Source organism: Phoenix dactylifera, chromosome 6, assembly GCF_009389715.1.
Source record: "Phoenix dactylifera cultivar Barhee BC4 chromosome 6, palm_55x_up_171113_PBpolish2nd_filt_p, whole genome shotgun sequence".
NCBI classification, from domain to species: domain Eukaryota; kingdom Viridiplantae; phylum Streptophyta; class Magnoliopsida; order Arecales; family Arecaceae; genus Phoenix; species Phoenix dactylifera.
The window spans coordinates 11,897,772-11,923,678 of record NC_052397.1 but is presented as its reverse complement, the minus strand read 5'-3'; the positions used below and the strand labels follow the sequence as shown (position 1 = coordinate 11,923,678).

The 25,907-nt window shown below is 39.9% G+C and overlaps 1 protein-coding gene across 5 annotated transcripts; it reads left to right on the top strand.

The window, feature by feature from the left end:
* The first annotated feature begins 11,229 nt into the window (after positions 1 to 11,229).
* On the top strand, positions 11,230 to 24,272 carry LOC103707866 (nuclear transcription factor Y subunit A-1). Of its 5 annotated transcripts, none has more exons than XM_026805154.2 (7): positions 11,230 to 11,563; positions 12,285 to 12,586; positions 13,851 to 13,963; positions 14,140 to 14,211; positions 14,604 to 14,768; positions 23,356 to 23,778; positions 23,917 to 24,272. In XM_026805154.2, the coding sequence occupies exons 2-6, from the start codon at positions 12,319 to 12,321 to the stop codon at positions 23,767 to 23,769; spliced, it is 1,032 nt and encodes a 343-aa protein (XP_026660955.1). In that variant the 5' UTR covers positions 11,230 to 11,563; positions 12,285 to 12,318; the 3' UTR covers positions 23,770 to 23,778; positions 23,917 to 24,272. The 5 variants fall into 5 exon arrangements, 4 of the variants coding, with proteins under 4 accessions (XP_026660955.1, XP_008790792.1, XP_008790783.1 ...); XR_604198.4 differs by having other exon boundaries at positions 11,231 to 11,563; positions 23,356 to 23,826; positions 23,905 to 24,272; XM_008792570.4 differs by having other exon boundaries at positions 12,290 to 12,586; positions 23,356 to 24,272.
* The last annotated feature ends 1,635 nt before the right edge of the window (positions 24,273 to 25,907 follow it).

Here is a 25,907-nt window from a genome sequence, read left to right as displayed (position 1 = left end):
CTACCATTGCTTGAATTAATTAGTGTTTATTCTAGATCCTAGACTGGCACATTTAATCTACATCGAGTAGCATAACGCTACACTATTTTCACAACCAAGTTCAAATTTCAAAATTTGAATTTCATAAAATCATGCTAGTCCTCTATCTTAAATTAAGGTTCAACATAGCAACTACTCTATCACTATCATCCCTCCCCTCTCCTACTACTTCATATTTACCGATGACTTCACTCCATTACAATACTTACTTCCCTTTGTGCGGTTTATTTGGTGTGATTGCTTGTTGACCATCACCCTCCTCCCCTTCCACTTCGTCCCCATAAATTCTTGTGCAAGAAATTTTAGTTTATTGTTGTTGGTGTCTTTTAGAAAATAATCATCCTTGATGCCCTCACTACCTCAACCTACCTCTCATCCCATGTCTTTGCAAACCAGGCTTGTTGTGGTTCAAATTTGGCCCGAGGGTGACCACGCCGGAGGAGTCAGGGGAGCTGCTGGTTGAGTCGGTAAAGGGACTCCGCCTGCTGGACGCCGATAAACCTGCACAAAGCCTCACCGGTGATTTCGGTGAGGGTCCTCCGATGCTTAAGTTAGCGTGAAATTTTTGTTAGCTAAAATGTCCTCAAGCGTTACCTGATGGGGCTATTTATAGTCCCCGCATAGGTGCTTAGGTGGCGGAGATATGACCCGTCCTCATCATGAAAGGAGATGGCACTAGCCAGGTGGTGCGCAGCCACAACCTACTTGAGGCATACGGTTTGAGCTGTCTCTACGTGAAGTATGGCATTGGCGTGTGCCGCAGGATATGGCCCTTGTCAGCAGGCATGGCTAGGGCAGCAAGGCGTAGTCCTTTATCGACGTGTCTTAGCGTGGCCATCAAGCAAAGCATAGTGCGGTGAGATTGCTGCAGGGTATGGCCGCGATGCGTACTGGGCGAGATGAGCTAGGCCTTTGGCGGGGATCAAGGTCAGCTCGGCCTTCGACGGGGGCTGAGGTCGGCCTTGCCTACTTGGCAGGGCGCTGAGGTCCGGCCGACATGGGGGCCACAACAAATATTCGATGAGGTCAGCTTGGCTTCCTTGACTTTGAGGTCTGCTCAGCAAGGCGCCCCGAGCTCGAGCAAGGGCGCATCGCCGTATGGGGCACCCCGAACTTGGCTGGGGCTCATTGTCGTATGGGGCGCCCCGGGCTCGGGCGCGTCGTCATTTATCCCTGCAGTCGACGCAGCAGGGTGCCCTGAGCTTGAACCCGGAACGTCATTATAAGCACCAGAAGAGGTTGCTGCAAGTCGTAGCAGTGGAGAGATCCGAAAAAGGTTGGAGAGATCCGAATGAGGTCGGCTGAATCTTTGGCAAAATTCGAGATCGGACTGGCTCTTAGAGGGACCGTGGTTCGACCTGGTCAGTGCTGAGGTCTGCTTAGCCGGAATGGGGTAGTCCCCTGTCCTAAGCAGGACAATCCTTTCTGCCCCCTATGAAGGCTCATCATCTTTTTGGATTTCACCTTTGCACAGACGCTAGCAAAGTAAGGCAATAGGTAGGCCATAATCTAAGGAAAGGAAGGAAGAGAAGAGATATTAGGAGAAGAGAGAATGGATGGGAAGCAAGGGGAGAGAGGTGCAAGAGGGAACCTAAAAGGAAGGAAAGGAAAAAGGCAGAGGAGGGAAGAGAAAAGAGGATGGATAGGGATGATGCAGGATGGAACAAAAGGGAGGAGAGTGGGTGAGAGAGAGGGAAATGGGGGAAGAAGAAAGGAGAAGAGATAAAGGAAAGAAAGAGATAGGTTTAGGAGAAGGAAAGAGAAGGGGGGTAGATGGGGGTTCCCTATCCACACCAAATCAGGGAGTCTAGAAGACTACTGATCCACTTCCAACTCTTTGTCTTTCGCCTATGCTAGTTGACTGCGATAGCTACTCACTGCTGCTTACCCCAATGCTCTGACTATTCTTGGCTAGAGAAAAGAGCATAGAGGAGTTACTAGCTAAGATAGTTTTGACTTCTCTAAGAGGGCCATGACACAATCCGAAGAAAGTTTGGAGTTGCTATAAATTTCTATGTAGCAGCCCATCCCAGCCCTTAGAATTGTGGGCTGGCCTGAAGAGGCCAGGCCCAATTAGCATTGAATGTGCCTTTTGCATGCGATGGATGGAGGAGAAGACTCCCCATCAGAGTCTTCTTCCTCCTCCGATCTCGTCGGACTCTAAGAGTCCTAGGGCGAGTTGAGTTTATCCAAAACCTCGAGAATCATCTATTTGAGGCCTTCTTCTCCTCCTTTGAGTTCCACCACTGGAATCACCAAAGATCGCTGCCAATTCCAAGCATTCTTCTTGGATCTTCTTCCTCGATGCGTCGTCAGAAGGAGCAGTCAAAACCTTGCCGGACCGAGGTGAGTGTTGTCTATTCCTTATCTTTCTTTTCCCAATTTTCTAGCCTTTGCAACCTTGAAATTGAGCCAACGAGTCGCTGGGATCTATCCGAAATAGGGGTGCCGTGTTTCGGCATCCTATCTTCCAGATTTCGCCATTGCAGGCCTCCAGAATAGGACGAGTTGCACTTCCCTTGAGGATCCCTGTAATTGTGTGACTGTGGTTAGGGAGATAGCCACGGTAAAGGGTAGATTTGAAGAGTTTAAAGGTGGGTGGTGTAGATTGATCTTCTTTCCTTTTTCCTTATGCCAACCATCCACCATCGCCGGCGAGGCAGCGGCCGACGAGCCACCTGTGGCCACCGTCATTAGGGCTGGCCACCATGGCTACTGCGCCCTTTGATTAGAAGAGAAAAGGGAGAGACAGGCTCCCCCCTATTCCAAAATTATACTTTTTATTAGAATTTCATCATAATAAAATAAAAAACCTAAATTCCAATAGCCTCATAAGGCTGACCAAGCGGGAGTGCTCGACATGCCAGTCGGTCCAATCAAAGTGAAATTCATCAAATCATGCTCGAATTAGGGTACAGATGGATCAACAAAGATCGAAGCGATCAAATCTACCAGTATTTGACATGGGCAGGGCGGGGCTAACACACCGCTCGACGATCCTAAATTAGGACCCTTCACCAGACTTAATTCAAAATCATTGTGAAGAGTCCCTACTTGATCCAACTATCCTAGAGAAAGAAGAGAGAGGAAGTTCAGTAGAGGGAGAAAGTTCTGTTTAGAGAGAAAGTCCAGTGAGAGAGAGAATCTCAGTCTGAGTTCAATCAGGGGTCTAGATTTAGTTGTCAATGGCATGGTCAACCTAGATCAATTAACATGTCTGGCCTTGAATCAAGAGAGAGAAATTTTGTAGAGAGAAATTAGAGAGACTCTTCTTCTTTTCCAAAATAGGGAGAGTCTGTCTCTCCTGTTTGGTCAGATCTAGGGGCTGTGGTGGCTAGCTCCAACAATGGTAGAAGACATCAAGGCTCAGCCAATAGGCGATTGGCGGCCTACGGCGACTAGCAGCCGGTAGCGTCAAAAAAAGTCAAAAACAATTCCCACCCGTCAAGTCATTAAACAGCAAATCCAATGGTCGGATACCACAGGCTGTTGTGGAGGAACGGAGGAAGGCTTTAGAGACAAGAACTGGCAGCGATGCCTACCGAAAAATAGAAGAAGAAGGCCGGTTTTAACAAAAATAGGAAAATCAGAATACCTATTCTTCTCGGCCAAATTTCAGCGATCACCGGTTGAAAACAAACCTCCAAAGGTCACAAGAGAGGGATAAAAGGGCTATCTAAGGATTTTTGAAATTTTACCTCGCTTTCTAGTGGCAAATGGCAACAGCAACAGTATTGACACGGTCGACGGCCACGGAAGAAATCAAAGAGGAATCTGGTGATGGCTAGATTCTCTAGTGAAGTGGAAGAGGGATGAGAGGGGAGGAGCTCTAAGTAGAGCTCGGCCATGAACGAAATCCGACCCGGTGTCAAATTCCGTTCGACCATCTCAGGAAGGAAGAAGACTCCCATTAGGAGTCCTCTTCTCTCCAAGCACATGAGTGCCACGCGCCAATTTTTTTTTTTTTTGTTGGGCCAAAGTGATTGGGCCAGTCAAGTGGGCCGGACTCAGTATGCTAGGTTTTACATCTCCCCCCTAAAAAGAAATTCATCCACAAAATTTTTCTTTCTTGCACTTTCAAAAAGTTATAGATACTTAGTTCTAATCTCATCCTCAAGTTTTCAATAATTCTAATTATCAATACAACTTTATCATTAGTTCTTATAATAAGAATAAGGTCCAATATCTCGAGATTTGATTCCTTTTGTAGATGATCTAAATTAGGCTTTTCTCTTATCAACATCTCAATTCTGAATAAGAATATCAAGTTTTTTTGTCAAAATATCAATTGCTCTTGATTAATTGATCTATCACAAGATTAGATTATAAACAACTCTAATCCACCCCTTGCAGAATATTCATCAAAATTGTTTGATAACCCTATTTTTTCAATCAGATGGAAGGTTGATATTAATTGACGAAGTGCAATCTTCAGATTTAGGAGGAAACAAGTATACACTAAGATATTCCAGATCTAAGATCAAAAATTGATGATCCATTAATTCTAGTCTCAAGATGCTAATAAATTTCTTAGCACAACGTAAAATTGGGGAACCTAAGATAGTGCAGCGGCATCCAAAAAAATCAAAACACTGTCCTTTCATTTATCAAGGAATATCCTACTATACCAGAAAACAAATCAATTCTTTTGTTATTAAAACTTGCCAAATTAATGAGATACTACTTCTGACCAACTTAGCAAAAAAATAATTTAGTCCACTATATTTTCGTTGTGCACTCTGATTTAATCCACCAAATCCTTTGGATTCACTAATAATTTTTGATCAAAATATTACTTTGTATTATGAACTAAAAAGATCCAAAATTTTAATTTTTAGGTAAAGTCTAAAAAGGAACCTTTGATTCTCGTTTCCTAACTTACCTCGAGCACATCCATCTAGATTAACCTTTGAGCCAATTGAATCTTAATCCTCTTATCAACTCAACTAGACAATTCCAAGTCAAACTCTTACAAGTAAAGACAACCAAAAGAATTTTCTCAATGCTCCACTAAGTTAGAAGACCTTAAATCAATAGATATGAGTAAAATTGACTCAATCATCTTTTCTAGAGTTTTCTTCATCGAGATCTTTAGCATCTATCAAAAATATTCTATGATAATTATGGAAACCTCAAAAATTCAAATTCTTTCTATAAAATTAGATTTCATCAGCAATCTCAATAACATTGGGTAAAAGATCCCTAGACTAACCTATAAATTCAAATTTTGAATTGAAGTTTATTACACACCACATACGATAGACATAAATAAGATCTATTATTTGGATCCAAAGATGGTGATATAAATTATTAATAATCCACCAAGATGAATACTTAATGATCTCAACATAAAATCAATTCTTCAATAAGAAAATAATCTTTTTTGCGATATCACCCAGCATATTTTCTTCTACATGCTAGTTTCATTCATAATCCACATACAGATTCAAACTTTGAAGAATATTCCAAGGGTACCATAAAAAAATATTTCATAGTCCCAAATCTTAAATAACCTCGTATAAATGTATCTTAATTTGTCTTTAAAAATTATCTTCAAAATTAAGTAATATCACAGTATAGCTCCATATTAATTTTTGAGTTTTCGAGTTCACTTAAATAACAAATAATCACAATGCTTGATAATATTCCACGGTCAATCTTCTTGCACTTAATTTAGATCCAAATCTAACTAATTATAACTTGATTCATATATTGCCCAACTTTTCATCATGTATCAAACCTCATAAATAAATTTTATCATGATTCCCTAGTAACCTTTTCATACATAATCACAAGGCTTAATAAAATATCTTTAAAGTAGCTTACGATGCAATTGATATAGTTGTACGTCCCAATATCCCTAGTGTCTATCCAATTACGCTCATTCTATGTCATATTTTTTTGTTTTAGATTTTATCCACTTATGCTCTGGTACCATTTTAACTGTCACACCCCCGACTTGAGATCGTGAGTCGGAGGTTGCATCAATTGCTGCATACTCATAAAAAACTCTCCCCACAAGCATACAAAACATCTCAACATAATATCATAAATATGCAGTGAAACAATTTAACTAATAATATGCAAACTTTATTTCATTAACTAACTCAACTTATGATGTCTCACAATTTTAACATTAGTCTAGAATAAAATATTAATTTAAATAAATTTTAATCTAAGATAACTTTTGCCATATTTTTTCTAGGCGCTCTTCCATATTAAAAATTCTGGTAGGTTAGTTCTCCGAATCTGTAAGAAAAAATAAAAAATCGTATAATGAGTTAAACAGCCTAGTAAATAATGATCACTTAGCTAAATAAATTAGACAATCAGATAGATAATAATTTATAGAAAATAAGCATATATGTAGTACTAATATATAAATCAAATCCATCTTAAAATATTAAATTCTGTTCATCATGAATTTATATTCTTTCAAATAGTCAATTCATCTTATCGATCATGAGCTATGACCACATATTTTATGTGGTAGCGTCATAACACCGACATAACTTCTTGTGGTGAGTTGCGCATCATCTTGCAACAAAGTTCTTCAGAACCACTGGCTTGCTGATGGTATGTTACAATCATCTTGGACACGACCTTCAAGACAAAATTATGTGCCAACGTATTAGCCCTCATTGGCGGGGTCCTCAACATAGCTAGGTCAAAATTCATAAAATTCTAGATTTTATATTTCAATTTTAAAATCATGAGGTGTCAAAATCAATCGATCAAATCTATAATAAGATCACATTTCGTTGTAACCTTCCAAAATAATATATTGCATAACAATATACTATATATCAAATTCGTGCATCATGAATAATACTACTCAAATTCATGAATATAATAATTTAATGATTGCTAATAAACTTAGAAAAAGTAATACATTATTTACCTTGGGAACGCAATCCAACTAGCAGATCTATTAATCTCGAAAATCCTTCCATAGCCTAATATTTCAAAATTATACCTTTCATTGAAATTTCATCATAAGAAAATAAAAATTCTAAATTCCAACATCCTTATAGGGCTAACCAAAAGGGAGTGCCCGACATCCCGGTCGGTCTGATCGAAGTGAAATTCATCAAATCATGCTCAAATTAGGGTACAAATGGTTTAATAAAGATTGGGACGATCAAATCTAGCAGTGTTTGGCAGGAGCCAACGTAGGCTAATACGCTGCCCAACGACCCTAAATCAGGACCTTCCCCAAGGTCAATTTAAAATCACTATGAACAAGTTCTACTGGATCCAACTACCCTAGAGAGAGAAAAGAGAGAAAATCTAGTAGTGAGAGAAAGTTCAGTGATAAGAATCTCAGTCTAAGTTCAATTAGGAGTCTGGGTTTGGTTGTCAATGGCACGATCAACCTAGATCAATTAACAAGTCTCGACATGAATCAAGAGAGAAAAACTTTGTTGAGAGAAAAATCATGGAGAAGAGAGAGAAAAATAAGAGAGAGAAAGTAAGAAAAGAGTAAGAGAGAGGAGAGAGGAGAGAAGAGGGAGAGAGAAAAGTGACTTTTCTTCCTCCCCAAAATAGAAGAGAGTCCATCTATCCTCTTCGATCAAATCAAGGGGCAGTCGTGGTGGCTAGCCCCGACAACGGCAGGAGGCAGCAAGGCTTAGCTAACAGGCGGTCGGCGGCCGATGGCGATCGGCAGCCAGCAGCATCAAAAAATCGTCAAAAACAGGGGTTCCAACCCCTCAAGTCACAAAATAGTAAATCCGACAGTCGGATCTCCGGCCATGACCATAGGTCATTGTGGAAGAACAGAGGAAGGCCTCGAAGATAAGAACCGGTAGCGGAACTTGCCAGAAAATAGAAGAAGAAGACAGATTTTCACAAAAAATAGAGGAAACAGAGCATCCGTTCTTCTTAGCCAAATTTTGGTGATGACTGGCCGAAAACAAGCCTCTAAAGGTCATGGAAGAGGGAGAGAAGGGTTATCGAAGGATTTCCGAGTTCTTATCTAGCTTTCCGATGGCGAATGGCAGCGGTAACAACATTGACTACATGGTCGACGGTCGTGGAAGAAATCAAAGGGGAATCCGACGATGACTGGGTTCTTTAGTGAAGTGGAAGAGGGATGAGGGGGGAGGAGCTCTAAATAGAGCTTGGATGCGATCGGAATCCAACCTGGAGTCAGATTCTGTTCGACTATCACGAGGAGAAAGAACACTTCCATTGGGACTCTTCTTCTCTCAAGCACGTGCACAGCACATGCCAAATATTATTTTTAGTTGGACCAAAGTGACTGGGCCGGTCAATTGGATTGGGCCCAATTTGCTAGGTGCTAGGGTAGATGATTTTTGGATAGCCTTGGAAGAAGCCTTCAATCAAAGCTCTTCCAAAAAAGAGAATCTCAATCGACACAACAAATGTTATTGCTTTAAAAAAGAATGACTTTTTAGATAAAAAATGAGTATATCTTAAAATATGTGGTCACATATGATGCTCTTTCAGCTTTTAATTTTTATTTTGTTACAAGGTCTCAAGCATATATTGGCACGAGAACTTTGTAACAACAGATGCTTAAGCATTTTAGTCCCTTCTTACCATGACACAGTCTGTTCAAAGTCATGAAGCTCACAGTCATCTTCATGGCTTAGAACATAGTTCATCTCAAATGTTTTTTATTGAACAAAATTCTGAAAATGAAAAAAGAAAAGAGGATAAAAAGGTGGTTTTGTTCATTTCAATTCATTTGGAAAGGCTTGATGCAAAGAAACAACATTAATGAAAATAAAGTTGGTAGATGTTCTCAGTTTTGATGCAGGTGACTTTGGAAATGAAGTTGGACAAGCAATTGATCAAAATCCTTCTGAACCTTAATTATTTTTCAAGTTGAAGCAAAGGTGGCTATCACATGTTAGAACTACAAAGAAAAACAACCAAATGGCCCTTATACATTCCATTTCCGGAGCAATTCTAAACCAACATATGCGATTCATTCCCGTAATGGTTAGAACAAATGGTTTAATTATGCCTATCAATTCGATGATGTTCTTTAAGCCTTGGCTGTACTAACTACTAGAGAAAATCAAGAGCTCAAGTGGTTTCTCAACATCCCATGTGATTGACAATTTCAGTAAGATAAACAATATAAGGACTTGGAATGGTTTTCTCGGCCATTGTGTATGCGTCAAGTTTTCTCAAAATAAACTGTAAACATATTGGCAGTATCCTAAAATGCAACATAATATTATATAAATTCAGATCCTTGATATTTTGATCTTGATCTTGGAAAATTTGAACATTGTTGGATGCTTCTAATTATAAAAAAAAAAACTAAAACATAGTGGTGCGTTATATGAAATATTTTGTTATTTTGGTGGCAAACATGGTAATTATATTTGGCCTCAACTTCTATCAACCGAAAAGAGAGATCTTTCTTAGAAAGAAAAATATAGAGAAATAGCAGTAGGCTCCCTCATAGAGGAAACTCTAATTAATGTTAAATAAATTTAATTTTCTTTCAACATTAAAAAATAAATATTTTCGAGGTCTCTTATGCATCAACTGAGTACATGACAAAAGACTTTGATTTCACAATTATTTTTTTTTATCTGAATTGTAGTTGTGAAGCATTCAAACTCACTGGACTTTAGCTATATGGCAACAGAAAATGTGCATTCTCAGTTGTTATGCTTCCTTCCTAAATTTGATTAACTTTTTACAATAGCCTCTATCTTTCATCTATTTGATATGATAATGAAAGATCTAGCATAATTCTGATTTTAAAAAGTTAGATACCTAGATATTTTAGGTCATGATCAATCACACCCAACATTGTGCGGTAGTTTCTTGAGTTATTGGTTTTGCACTAATGAGTTCCAAGAATTTTGTAAATGCAGGGAAAAAAATATTTTGAAGAAGTCAAGTAGCTTGCTCTACCAAAAATAAATAATCTATTAGCATGAACTTAGTTATTCTTTGAACATTCTAGGCAACATTAGTAGATATCCAGTAACATTAGTTCAATTCCCTTATGCTCCCAACTAAACTTTGAATTATATAGCTTAACCTAGATTTGGCTACCCCCATAACTAAATTATGAATCAAGCTGGACTCTTCCATTCATATCATTTAATCCCACTTTTGAATTTCTCAAATCTGACCTTAACGCAACACGATTACATAACCTCATCAACTTGCAATTAATCAAATGCCCATCAATGATCAAGTCAAGCTTACTTCCGAGTCCCCGTCCACATCCAAATCTACGCGGTCAACTCCCTCGATCCGCATCCAAGTCAATATGCATGGCTCACGCGGATCCCGCTAAACGACAAAATCAAACCAAATCCAGCAAACCACACGCGTTACTTATTAGAGACCGGCACGTCGCCTCTACTGTCGTCTAGCGGCCCCGGGGTTCCCACCGCCGTGAGCGGTCTCCCCTCTTCCCGAGGACCCAGCTCGCACACGTGTCAATATACTATTGCCTCTGGAGGCCGCCCGGGTCCCGACCCTGCCCGTTCTACCCACGTGGCGGTCCCCGTCCCCGTGTCCCCCTACATTCTAGCTGCCACCCCGCCCAGCGACAGCGCTAACGGCGCCGTCTCTCCGCCGTTACGGTCCCCATCGAGCCCGCGTCGTCCGCCACGTGTTGGAAAGCTAGTACACGTGGTCCCCACCCGGAATACTACGCAGTCGACGCGTGGCCCGAAGGCCAGAGCACGAAGTGGGGTGGTTGGGCCGTAACTGTCCCTTGGGTTACCATTGTTCGGCCAAAATGACGTAATTACCCTTCTAGTTTATAAAATAAGTGTATTTCAGAAAAGGTATAAGGGATAAATTCGTCTTTTAGTGCAGTAAGTACTAGTGTTCCGGTCTGTCTTGGTCAGCAGATTTACCACCAAATTCCCGGAAATGGACCTCTAACCCGAAAGGGTAAGGTCCGATATAAAAAAATTTACCTCGTGTAGTTAAAAATAATCTCATTAACTCCGGTTGGCGGTTTGCGGAAATCTACCGCAAACCAGCTGCTGAATGACCAAAATACCCCTCATTCCGCTACTGGTCAGATTCTTGGGCCATGATAATTGGACCTTGCGTAGCCGTCCGATGTCGATCCGACGGTGCAAAAATGCGGTTATCCCTCGGAGAATGACAGCCCGGAGAGTACGGAGGGTAAAATGGTTGTATTTCGTGTTTCGAGTTCTACAGACTTTAGTGGGAGACCTCCGTAGAAGTGAGAACTGATCGCTTTTGTCTCCCTTTTTCGAAGTGGATTTTTTCTTTCTGGGTCCTCCAGAAAAGTTTTAGAATTTTGATCGTAGAGGGAATGGATTCTTTGAGATGAAGGTGGCCGGAGATGGCGTAATTTCTAGGGTTTATTCGGGAACAGTTGAGTTCGAAGTCGCTGTTCCCCAATCCCTATCTCGATCGCTCGCTCCGCTTTTGATCACTGTTGGTGGCTTGGCCTATTCAAAGGGGTCCTTTTAGGGTTAGGGTTTTTTTCTCGGTTGGTCTTCTGGAATTCTTGAAGAGCTTGGAAGATTCGGTCGGGGAGGTGCTTGCTCGCAGCTTGTTTCCTTCATATCAACCAAGTTTTGGTTTCGCTGAATTTTGTTTTTTCTATTGACGAATTGGCGTTTTTGATCTTAGAAAGTGAGTCTTACTTGAAAGATTCTGTCTTTCGTTTGGATTTTGTGTGGCGGCTAAGGTGAGGAATTTCGGGTTTAAATCTTTCGTCTCGAGGTTTTTAGGGTTTGAGAAGTGATAAGTTGATGAGTTACTGATTCTCTCGGTTTTGATTGTGTAATTTCTCTGTAATTCCGGATTTATTCGTCGAATCTTTGAAAAGCTGGTCGCTTGGATGTGGGAATTCAGTAATTGTACCTCAGCTGAGCTTTTGCTGTTCTGATTTTTGAAATATTTCCTCAGTAGCGAATTTTTCCAGGTTTTGCTTTTTTTCCTCGATTACTTGTTAAAATTAGTGTCTTCTTTTCTTCCTCGATTACTTGTTAAAATTAGCGTTTTCGTTGAAAGTATCAGGGATCTTGCTAGACTTATGGCGGTGATTTTTATTCAGTTTGAGAATGACTGAGTTCCTTCCATGTCTTAAAATTAGGGAATTCTCGTGCATCATTAACTCTAGTTAATATCATATTAATTAAGTTGACGATTATTTTTAATGATCCTTCTGAAGTTGTTTCATGAGCTTAATATTTCTTACTACGTGCACGCAAATCTTTTGCTGATCCACGTTATCTTTGCTTATATTTGGCTAGGAAAGTTTTAGTTTGAAGATCAAGTTTTAGAAGCATGGAATCACGAGCTGATGGTACAAATACAGTAGATGCCAATGGGCAAGGTACTCTGCCATCCACAATTAATGCTCAGCCATGGTGGCGTGGTCCTGGATTCGGTGTTATGTCACCGGCTATGCTACCAGATAGTGCCTCTAAGTCAGCCTCAGTCAACCTCCCTGTGGGAGGTGCCGGGAACAAGGGTGGCCAAGCACAATCGCACGATCGGGCAGATGGCACTGGTGATGTTTGTAAAGAGATGCAGAACATTGGCACACAAAGAGGTTATTCTTTCTTAGATCATATGTTATGCATCTTTTTCTCATTGTAATGAACTTATTGCATTACTCTGTTCGCTTATATGTTGATTTGGTCTTTGTTTCTCAAGATGATTGCTCATAGCCCAAAAAGTGACATGTCCTTACTCTTCTGGGTTTCATGATCACTCATAAGATTGAGATGTGCTTGTTTGTGGGGTCACTCATCTAAATCCTTAAAACTATTTTATGCAGAATAACAGAAATTGAAGGTGGTGATGGTAGTAGTACAAATGGGGTGATACACTTCTCTGCTAGAACTATAGTAGTTCCTTGTTTTAATGATCATGACTAACCATTGTCACCACCACCACCATCATCCAATTCTATTCTCATCAAGTAGGTGGTTGGCAATAGAGCACAAGTCTAGTTGATAAGAACCTATGGAAGGACTGAACAAATTTTGCTGCCTAGTGTCAACTTATTGTCGGTCCTCTAGAAGTGCCAAGTTTTTAGACAAGAGAGATTTAGGCAAGAGAAGGGCTTGTGATGCAACCTATAAGGCCAGCTGCCAGGTGAAGGACCAGAACTTATTTATTGCAGTTTAAGCTCCTCCAACCAAGGACTGACCCTCCAACTTCCCTAGGCTAGGCTTAAAGGGAGTCTAGAAGAAGGTGGAAGGTGTTATTTTGGCCATATGGAGCCATGTTTTTGTCTTGCTCATGAATAAGCTAAAGAGCCTAACAAAATGCAGGCTCATGAATCATTATAAGCCATTATGACTAAATCGGTTTATGACAGGGGAAACAAAAGCTGTATTCTCTTGCTATTTTTCCTATCTTAGTGTACACTGGAAAAACAAGTCAGTAGATGTTTTGGGATAGTTATAAGGTTCTAACAATTGAACAGCGCATGGTGCTTCTTAGAATGAAGTACATATACAATTGTTTACTGTGATTTGGTGATAGATTGTCGATTTAATTGTTGATATGAATCCAATTTTCCATTGTATGGTAAAACTATGCTCACTATATGACCTTTCAAGCAGATATAAGTGCGGAGTATTCATCTAGTGTACTTGGTAGCATCCATGTTATATTATTTTGTGATTTCATGCAGTTTTTACTCTTTAGGTTCAAGAGCATGTTTATCACACCTGTATCAGTTGCAATATCAGCAATCACTATTCCATATCCTGAAGTGTCTGTTTGGACTCTATGTAATTATGAAGTGGGTATTAGTACTGGGTACGATAAATTTTTACTCATAAAAGTCTTGTTTGTATGGTCAGATGGAAGCTTGGGACAGGAACACCAGCATCTGCAGCCTGTCTCATCTGCCATGCCTCCGATGATGCCTGAATACCTTGCACCACATACCCAGCTGGAGCTTGGTCAATCAATTGTGAGATTTCTTGCTTTTTTTTTATTTTCCTTATTATTTGAATTGCACTGTGTAATTCGAATCATTTGATCATTTTATAAGGGTTCTATGCTATATTCCCAGTGATGCTTTTGTCATCAATTTTTTATAATATTTTTTATTTACCTGCTGATATTTATATTGTCTCATATGTACAGGCTTGTCCGACATATTCATATTCTGATCCTTATTTTTCTCGCATCATGGCTCCTTATGGAACTCAAGCACTGGTATGTAAGTTGCATGAATATATTAAGGGCATATTTCAAGGGTAATGGTGCCTACTTTCTGTTATATATGATGAATATATTATTCTCATTCATATGCATCAGAAGTTTACTTCTCCTCTTGTAGTGGAACCCTGTCCCATATTCTGAATTTCATCATGTCCCTGTAAGACTATCGGAATTTTATAGTATGCTTGTTGTTTCCTTTTTTTTCTTTTTTTGACATACAATTTATGTGTATTGGTTGGGGTGTAATCATACATTTTTTATTTATAAACTTATAGGATAACTGCATCACTATATTGAGCAGAAAAGGCAATGAATTGTTTGCAAATTTCCTGCTTATGATGTGAAAATTGGCTAACTTAACCTGATCTTCATGGGAGTTGTTTCAGGTGCATCCACAGTTACTTGGGATGCCTTATACTCGCATGCCTTTGCCTCTTGAAATGGCAGAGGAGCCTGTTTATGTAAATGCCAAGCAATATCATGGAATTCTGAGGCGAAGGCAATCACGTGCCAAGGCTGAACTTGAGAAGAAAGTTATAAAAGTTAGAAAGGTAGATGCAAATAAACTCATCTGACATATTTTATATATAACTTTATTTAGTTTCTTGTGTGCATATATCATCAAGGTTCCTTGATGCATTTTATGCAAATTTGATTTTTTATGGCATCAAAAGCTTTATGTATTAATTAAAATTTTCTCAGATAATTTATTATATTTGTAATCTGAACAAAAAATATGCTATGACTGACTTGTATATTATCTTATCTGCAAATTAGTTTGAGGATCATGTGTTATAACGTGTATGGAGAGATTTAGGTAGACTATTCCTATTTTTTTTAAAATGGAATGTCCTCAAAGTACTTGATTTAGGAATATGGACCGCCTCCTTTTCCCCCTTCTTGTGATTCTTGCACTTTGGAGATATATATTGGATTTTTACAAAATTAGCAGTTTTATCATTAACAATATTAGCTATACATTCATGAGTGACTCATGTTTGGCTTGGAATTTGGTTTGATAAGCGCTCTAAATGTGCAAGTCGAGCTTGAGGCTTTCCTAGCTTGCTCATGGTGGCTCATCTAAGCCCAAAAATATGAATTGATGCATATGCAATGTATATTTTCTTATATTTTATTAATTAAAACTTATCCTTCATTTTTGTTTAGTGAATACTATTATACTTGAAAAGGTGTGAGCCCTTTGGACCTTAATCTAACAGCTAATCTTAGCTCAAAATATATGCAATGTCATGCTCGCTATATGGGGGCATCAGTTATATGGGAGCTATATATAAGCTCAATCTCAACTAGGGATGGCAATCGGGTCGGGTCAGGCATAAACAGGTTGGGTCAGATACAAGTCGGGTCAAAAAATTATAAATCTGAACCTGACCTGTTTATTAAACAGGTCAGGATTTATAACCTGAACCCGACCTGTTTAATAAACAGGTCACCTGACCCGACTCGTTTAAGACCCGTTTAAGGAAAGGAAAGGGTGGGGACCGGTTGGATGGGAGGGAAAGAGAAGAGAGAGGGAGACCGAGAGAGGAGGAGAGACCGAGACCGAGAGAGGAGAGATCGAGAGAGAGAGAGAGGAGAGATCGAGACTGAGAGAGAGAGAGGAGAGAGAGAGAGAGAGAGAGAGGAGGAGGAGGAGAGATCGAGACCGAGAGAGAGAGAGAGGAGAGAGAGATCGAGAGAGAGGAGAGAGATCGAGACCGAGAGAGGAGAGACCGAGAGAGAGAGAGGCGGGAGGGTAAAGGAGAAAAAAAATCACTGCTCATCTTCTCTGATCGGCCTCCCTCGCCACGGCTGCGCCCGAGCCACCACCCCGCACAGCCCGCAGCCTTCGTCTTGCCGCGTCGCCGCCGGAGCTTCACCGATCGAATTCGAGATCTACCGCGAGGCCCGCGACCGCCGCTGTGCTGCCGTTGCAATGCCGCACCGAGCCGCCACCGCTGAGCGTCGCTGCCTCCGTCAAGCGTCGCCGCTTCTGCCGCTCCACCGCTCGGATCCAACGCTCCCTCGCCGTCCCGATCGAACGCTCCACCGCCTTACCGAGCCGCTTGCCTTCCTGATCGGGACTCGGGATTTCTTTCGACAAGAGAGGAAGAGCCGGAGAGGTGGGAGGCCAGGAGGTTTCGACGACGAGAGAGAGAGAGAGCCGGGTCCATCATCCATGGAAGATTGGAGGTCTGGAGGGTTTGACGCGACGGAGGAAGAGATGAGGGACGGAAACGTGATGGAGAGATGGTTCCCACTTCCCTGATGGCCTGACTCCGTCCCTGACCCCGTGGCCCGTCCCATCTCATTAAATCACGCTGGACTGTGGGCTAAGCAACCTGTGGGCTGTGGAGATAGGTAGTTATTGCTTTCCTTTGGGCCAAGGCTTGGGCCGCCTTGTCTGAAACAATCCGACCTATATATTAAACGGGTTAAACAGGTTAAACGGGTCAGACATTTAAAATCTATATCCGACCCAATTAATAGATAGGTTAAACGGGTCAACCTGTTTATGACTCGGACCTATTTAGACCAAACCCGAACCTGTTTATGGCGGGTCGAAGGATTGAACTTGGCCCAGTGATAACAGTTGCTTGCTTGAGCTCAAGGTTGTTTAGCCCCTAATCTGATGTCACAAAGTGGGAGCAAAGTTGCTTCCAATGATGATGTGGTTAAGTTCAAATCAAGGTTCAATGTCTTCGTACCGGACCCCGTACCATTACGATCCTATTACAGTATCGGTACACAATACGGTACGAGACGACGAGGCATACGAGTGTCGGTATAGTAGAAGACTGCATCCAGGTTCGGTACCAGTAAGGTATAGTATTGACCGATACTGCAAACCTTGGTTCAAATATTAATACATGTTTGCAAGTGAGAGTTTTCCAAAGCATTAAATAAAAGACTCTTTACATGGTAATATACATTTAGAAATCATATCATATCTTTTGGTAAGGATGTCTTGACTTGATATGATGAAATAAAAAAGGCATACATTCAATTACATATCTAGTTCTAGACATTGGTAAGCTTCAAGTCTCTGGGAATTAGATTGGGAACTGGTTCTGTTTAGCATGATCTCAAAGTTACCTTATTTTGTTGTGTTGAATTATGAAAAACTACATTAAAAAAAATGGGGAGCATAGTGCACAGTCTTTTATTTGACCCTACTTTAAAATAAGGTCCCTTGACCATTATCATTTAACTTTTAGTCCTGCGCACACTTATACAAGATTTGCAAACACTTAGACTTATATTGTACACGTTTATACTAGTTCTTATACATAGTTACACTCTCCCTATATGCAGTTTTAGTATCCCTGCACACACTTTTATCTGTGTGTATACAATTATTTGTAACTGTGCATATTAGAGAATAAGTGTGTACAGCTGCTAAGGACTGGGAATTTAAAAAACTTTGAGAAAGTACTGAAATTATTATTAAACTGCATAATTATTTTAAAAGACAAGGGGTTTAATTGTTATAAATCGCTCAAATAAACGTCAGTTTCATCACGTCTTTACTCCTCTACTGTGTCCCTAGTGTAAATGGAAATGCTAAGAAAGGGCTATAACTTCTACCAGATTTCTTAGAAACAAGACAGCCAACAATTTTACTGAGGACACAACACTTAGAACCATATGTGGTAAAAAAGATCAAAGAACATTTTGGCAGACTGTTATGTAGAAAACACCATTCTTTGCTCCTATTTCTATTATATGGGTCATATAACAAAAGGAAAATGAAAAGAATATCATATCATACTAAATAGCTATTTTTGATTTTTTTCCCCCTTATGCCTTGTATTTATTTGTTTAACTTTCAATATTCTGTTTTATAATAATGGTTCGTATAACTTGTACACCCTGACTCTTGTTCATCTTGTTTTAGGGTTTCGAAGCTCATATAGATTTATATAATGCAATCACTGGAGAAATGTTCTAATTTCATTTCTCACTATTCAATTACTTTGACCTTTTCCAGTCATTATATGAGCATATTCTTATTGGTTTTGCTTGTTATTTTCTCTATCCTCCCTAGTCAAAATTAGGCCGGAATAGTTCATAGTGCCGTTCACTATAGTCATCTTACACGTCTAAATGTTCAATTGTACATCAGGACAAGGTTTGCTGTGCCGGGACCAAATCCTGTACTACTTGCTTGGCAGTACAGTATCGTGCCATTCCGTTCCGGGTTTGTATTAACACAGCAAAGCCGGTGAGGAAGGAGGGGGGAAAAGAAAATGGAGGGAGGGTGAGGAAGAGGAGGGAGAGAGAGAGGTCAAGAGAGGGAGAAAAGGGGGGGGGCTTTTGAGCCCCTATCACCTCTAGCGTACAAGAACAAGCATGGAGCCCTTGTTTTGAAACGAAACAAGGGCTCCAGCCTTTTTTCCTTAAGAAATTTTTTTGAGGGAACTAGCACATGCTGATAGCATATTCTGTATTCAAGGACTAGACTCTTTTGGGCCTTGTTACGGAGTTGATTGTGGTTGTAGTCGTAAAGGATAAGAAAGAGTTGATGGTATATTGATGTTGATTTGGAAAGAAAAAAACTTATTGATCTGATGCATAGCATATCTTGAAAGAAATGATGTTGATAAATGTGTACACACCACACTTTGTATTCTATATTTGTTCAACTACTGTATTTACAATTTCAAATTCTAAAAATTCATATTTCTTGCATATTATGCTTGATTCAACTAGAGGTATAGGTAACTTACTAAGTCTATATCTCTTTCTATTTTTTACATTTGTAACAACCTACAACCTCATCCAAAAAGGCTAGTTGAAAGGTGTTATTTAGATTTCTTGGCTCTATATAAGTATCCAAAATCTATCTAATTCATAGCGGATATAGAATTAAACACATGCTCGCATGGATCTTCATATACTCTCCTCATTTAAACTCCGGTGTTCTTGGTAAATTAAGGGTCTAAATCAATTCAAATCCAATCACAAACATTCTGATCAGCCCAGTCAATCCATATAAGCTCGTGTTGAAGTGTTCCCTAGTCCACATGGGCCATATGTCGGGTCCGCTCTAATGCCATTTGTAACAATTCAGAACCTCACTCTAAAAGGCTACTGGAAAAGTATTATTTGGATTCGGTTGTCTTGTATAATTGTCCAAGATCTACCTAGTGCATAGCTGATGTGGAACTAAACACATGCCCGCATGGATCATCACATGACGTGTGTGTGTCTAAAGGCAGGCCTTGCATGTCCTATGGGATTAAACCATATGGATGTGCGGCTGTGTCATGTGCTTAGCTCGTGCTATTGGAATGGGGTGTGACGTGTCTTACTAAGCCTTATATTGTGATAACCCGTTTGTTCTATGGCCCTTTATTTTTCTATGATAATTACTTGCTATTTGGAACCACCATTCAGGCATTTTGCCTCCCTGTTCCTTTTCCACTTAAACACCATCCTTTATGGAGTGTTTGATTGGATTTCACTATTAGACATACTATTTTTCTTAATGATTCCTTATTTCCATCACCCACATCTACAGTGCTTCTTTACTTTTCTAAGAGCTCTGCTTCCTCAAACCCTCAGCTCTCCTTTTCAAGTAACTGAGGCTAGGATATCACTGCCACCATTTTGTAGTTTCTTTGATTTGATAACTTGTTGTTACAATTAGTGCTTTTCTTCACTTCTGCTTTGTATTATAATGTTAAAAGTCATCTAGTTGGAAATTTGATTCATCTTCTTGAGATAGGCAAGCATCTCCTATCAATGTCTTCATTGCTTTCTCTTGCTTTGGACCTCCTGTACAAAGTCATACTTCATTGCTTTGCCTTCTTACATGTGTATAGTGATATGTATGGTTTTATTATATACCTATCAAATCTGGTAAAACTACCAGTATAATGATCATATCATCGTGTGCAGCTTTTCTTTTCTTTCCTTCAATTCAATATTTAATATGCATTTCCTGAATACTTGGCTTTGAAGAGCATCTCCTTCGCGAGTTGTTAGTTTTCAGCAATTGCATGTTAAATTATTGTAGCTAGCATAAATGCATAACATGTCAAGGTTTCTTAGCTTTAGTGTCAGATGCTCGAGTCTTATGGATATCGTCAGTTGAATTTATTTTGCTATCTTTTTATGATACATTAGAAATCAATAATACATGTAATCCTGTATGCCACTTCAGATGGTATATTGTCTTTTTGTTCCTTATGCTGTCCTTTGTTTAGAACCTTAGATGCATTAAATTTCAATAAATTCCGTGGTTCTTTCTCATATCTGGCATTATATGCAAACTAACATTTGTTCCTCTTTATCTTTTGATTTTGCTATCTTTTTATGATATATTAGGAATTATTGGAGTTTTTTTATATGTATCAATAATACATGAAATCCTGTATGCCACTTCAGATAGTATATTGTCTGTGTTGTTCCTTATGTTGTCCTTTATTTACAACCTTAGATACATTAAATGCCAATAAATTCCATGATTCTTTCTCATAGTGAATTATCATAGGCACACTAACATTCGTTCCTCTGCTTCTTTTGACTTTGCTATCTTTTTATGTTATATTAGGAATTATTGCATTATTCTTAAAAAAATAAATAAATGTTGCTAGTACTTGTCTGACACCTAACACCTATATAATTGTCCTGATCTGTTGTTCATGTTAATTTAGATATGATATTTATGTCAACCATGTTAAATACTTGTGCCTTTATATTTTGCGAGTTTAACTTGAATCTCTGGACATTAACTTCTAGTTTGAAGTTTGAACATAACAACTTTTTGGTTTTCAGGACCTGCTTGAGGATTCTTGAGCAAGTTGAATTATAACTATTTTAAAACTTCAATAACTAAATTTCAGTATGATTCCAGTTGCTATTTCTGTTATTGATTTATTTTATGCACATGCAAAAACACACACACACACACACACACACAGATGTTCTTTTTCTGAAAGAAAAAGATGCTAGGTCACCTGCAATTTATTCAGAGGTAAGGGAGAATTACAGAGAAGAGCGAGAGGAGAGATTAGACAGAGGCAAATCAGAAAGAAAAGGAAAAAAGTACATCAGTTGTTTATCTGCCTGATGCTGTTCCAAGATACACAAATGTTCAAGCTAGAAAGATGCTTTGAGATGTTTTTTCCCTGACCGAGGAAAACTCCGTGTTCTACATTTCCTATTTCCTTCCATTCTCCAAAACAGAAAATCCAAAATGGTCACCATGATAGATTCAATTCAAGGATGATTGTGTTTCTCAATGCACATCTACATGTTTTTTGATATGCATTTATACCTTCTGAATTAGATCCTTTAGGCAATGTGAACATAATGTAGCAAGATCCTGGTAGCGTTAGATACAAGACCATTTCTTTTTCTCTGGTATTGGTTTATTGTTTTCCGCTGTCCTGCCCATATGTCTATATTGTAGAAGTAACTCATCCTAAAAGAGTAGCAAATAAAAATTATTGTGAATTGATACATTTACCAAAGATTGTCGGATCTGATACTTGTGATCTATGTGTCATCCTTGTCGGATACTTGAGATGTCTATGTTGTTGTCCTCAGAGCATATGATGTGTATAATCCACAAACTTTAGAATTGAAGGTTGATATTTTTTGAGCAATTTAGTTTCTAACCTCAAAAAAAAATTTTCTTTTCAATTATTATATAGGATTGAAGCGTATGCTTTCTATGACAATGATGTCGTAGATGTGTGATAAATATATACTTGCATATTCCTATATCTTGACTTTTTCTTAGAACTACTTCTATTTCCTTATTTCTGTTATCAACAGTTAAACTCCTATTCAGCATTTTTCACTGCAAACATTGAAGGCATCTGAGGTCTAAACACTATAAATTAAAGTTTGCATGCCAGAACCGGGGCCTAGCGGCACAGGTTGGTATGCCCCTATAACGTTCCGTGCTAGGCCCGTGCTGATACAGTAGAGGAGACGGGGGAGAGAGAGAACGGGAGAGAGAAAAAGAGAGAGAGAGAGAGGAGGGAGAGAGAGGGAGGGAGAGAGAAAGAGGCCGGCAGAGGAGCAGCAGAGGCTGGCAAGCACGCGGAGGGTCACGGAGGAGGGGCTCTACCTTCGGTCCCCTATTTCGTTCGAAATAGGAGCCCCCGGAGGGGACCCTTTTTTAAATTTGTGATTTGCTGACTTCACTTAAAAATTGTCAAATTTAAAAAAGGGCCTCCTTTGGAGTCTCTATTTCGAACGAAATAGGGAACCAGAGGTGGCGCCCCTTCTCTACGGCCCTCCACATGCTCGCTGGCCTCCGCTCTTCCTTCCTTTCCCTCCCTCCCCCGCGCGCTCTCTCTTTTCCTCTCTTTCTTTCTCCTTCTCCCCCTTTGCACGCTTGCCGGCCCTCCGCCAGCCTTAGCTCTTCCTTCCCCTCCCTCTTCCTCCCTCCCCCACTCGCTCTCTTTTCGTCTCTTTCCTTCTCCTACCCCTCCATCGGATGCTTTTCGTTTCGGCTGCCGGAATCGTCCTAGTCCGTTACTGGTACAGCTCGGTACTCTCCGAACTGCTGGTTCGGGATGGTTCTGCTGACATTGCTATAAATATAAAGAAGCCTTAATATTCAACGATAATTTCTGTTTCAAACCTGAGCCTGTGAAATAAGAAGTTTTTGGGTCAGTCTTGTTTTCGTACATCCAAGCTTTTCATATCATCTACTTTTTGGCCTGTTTTCCTTGTTTGAACCCTACCTAAGCTTAATGCTGTTTGTCTGTTAACCATCTCACCATTTTCTGCTTCTACTTGTCTTGGAGCCAGTGTCGTCCATAGGCATCTGTATATCTATTCTTTCTGATCTGTGCATTATCTATCCAGCATCCTCTACGCTGCTGGGCTAACTCTTTGCTTAATTCATTTCATTGCCCAACATCTTTGATCCAGAAAACATATAAAATGTTCTGCATGTCATTCATGCTCCTATTGATTTTTTGCTATTTAGATGAAAAGCCACCTGAGTTTTTGATAAGGGATTCAACTTAAGAGTGACTGGTTTACTTTATTCAGTGTTTATGGTTATTGATAATTATGACTACACCAGTACCATCCTGCTAGTGAGTATGAAAGTGATCTGTGTCTGAAAATCCAATGACGCAATACATGGATGTATCTTTCATTCTGCAGCCATATCTTCATGAATCTCGTCACCTGCATGCAATGAGGAGGGCAAGGGGTTGTGGAGGTCGTTTTCTCAACACGAAGAAAGCTGAAGCTAGTGCCTCTATTGCTAACCCTGAGAATGGGGGGAATGCAGGTGCATCACTTCCAACGCAGTCAGCTAGCTCCTCCGCTTCCCAAGTTCTGCCCTCCGGCTGTCCAGGAAGCAACACGAATGAAATAAAAAGGCCAGTAGTGCAAGGTATTTGTGAAGCACAGGCGTATGCTAATGGTAATGATGGCTACCAACAGCAGTCTGGCTTCCAGTTATCTTTTCACTCCAAATCAGGTGAGAGGGTGGAGGAAGGGGATTGCTCGGGACAGCAGCGTGGTGGCATCCTTGTGAATCGGCCTCCGAACAGGGCTGTCGCCATCCAGTGATTACCCCTTGTGAGCATGGCTAGTGTTTCCAGCGTTTCCTAGTCAATTCTGATATAGATAAGTCACTTTCTAGTTTAATTCACTCCCAGATTATGTTGGCGGTACTTTTGAGAGGGTCTCCTCTACTTGTTCCACTGCTTGATTTAGGTGAAGGCAAGAGGGCAAGCTGGAGGCATGGAGCCAATTCAAGAGGGATGTCATTGGTAGGTCTGATGTTCAAAGGCAATTCATTCTTGGCTTTTCCATTTGCTTTTCTTTCTTTATTTTCTTTTCGTGTTGTGGGAGGAAGCACGCAAAGAGAGAGAGAGCAGCAGCTGGTCTTATTCTTCTCTTTGTTTTAGCGTCTTCTCATATCTGTTAAATACTTGTACTATGAAAAGGGATGGTAGAATGAAGTAATCTATTAGTAACTGTAACAAACAAGAACATGCCCCCTTTTTTACCTTATTGGTTTGAAGATTACAGCAATCCGAATCAATGGTACGTTCAACTGTTCATGCAAACATTTCTATATTCACTCGTCTGTTATGAGATGTAGTCTCCGGTGATTTTGGATATCTCGTGCGTATGCTCTCATGGGCAATTTGCTGGCGTTTGGTGGTTGATGGGTGTCCATTGAGGGTTCAGCTGCTGCAAGTTGACATGAAGTTCAGCTATGTATTCTTTGATGGTTGTTTGTTGAGGGTTCATCTGCTGCAAGTTAAGTTCAGCTCGTGTATTCTGAGGTGCTGGCCTACTAATTCAGCACCCAGCGAGCGGTGAAGTTAAGCAAGGTTACATTCAAAACTTATGGCTGGGATAAAGGGTGCAAGAGGGTGCACTCAGTGAAGGCATGGATGGCGTGAGAAGTCCGAGAAGATGGAGCCCTGTTGCCTGATTAGTGTTCCTCAACTTTGGGCTTTATTATCTTTTGTATCTTAGAACTTATTTTGAGGTTCTTTCTCCTTCCTCCAATAACATATCATTGGCATTAACTAGAGCTTAAACCAGTGGTCGTACCTCCTTGCTCAACTAGATGTTCTGGGTTCAAAAAGATTTTGGATGGTGCATCTCTTAAGTATTAGTTCTTTTTTCTCTCACAACATAACCATTGTTGGTATGTAATCCTTTTTCTAATCCCTCTGCAAAACCCTGTCCCACATTTTTGGAGCAGGATTTACTTGGCAATCGACGGTAGGTTTCCTTTATCCGAAAATGGTGGTAGGTTTCTGCAAACTATGCATGTGAAAGGCTGATGCAGACATCTAAGTTTGATGACATACAGAACCAACGAAAATTCGTGTCCCTGTTGGCCGGCAGTCCCAATCCACTTATTTAGGAGAAAACACTGGCAGCTAATCCAAAGCTAGAGAGAGGGAAATAGTCCAGCGTTGGGCTTGGATCGGTCCTAGGGCAGACTTTGTGGAAAAAGAATGCAGGGTCAAAGATTAGGTTTGTTTGATATCTTAATGTTGTTTAGTTGATGCATCTAATTAGAAAAAAAAAAATTAGGGCAAAAGATTTTGATGAGGGCTTTGGTCTGATAGCTATCTGTGGAGCTATTCAAGTACCAACAGTAGCCAATGAAAAAAATTCCAGCTGAAGTGTAACAGGGAAAATTAAGCCTCATTGCCTACAAGGATAATGGAGATAGGCCCAATCATATAACTGGATTTGAGATACCATGTGAAAGATAGCACTTTCACTAGGAACCTGATCACTGGATTTAGTAACATACAATTATTATTAATTTTACAGCTACACAACTTAAATCTCTGCTTCACTTGAAAGTCTTGTATGTCTTCATTCATTATGCCGATTAATTAGCTGCTACTGTTGTTTCAAATGGGGCTGATCAAATTGTGTTTCCATATCAACATCCATATAGGCATCTCAGTTTCATCGTATATCACCTTGGATGCTGACATGGTAACCTTTACAACTTTGCAAATGATATAACCCATGGCCTAAAATGCTAGGCACTGTTCAATTTCTTCTTTCTTTTTAAGGCCAAATAACATTTCTCATTGACAATAAAATTGTTAAATAGTAATTCTTTGGGTATTACCATATTATAAATCTTACCAAACTCGTTTCATTGTATTATCTATGACATTTTACTGAAGTTTCAGACATTCTTCACCCCTTATAATTATAAT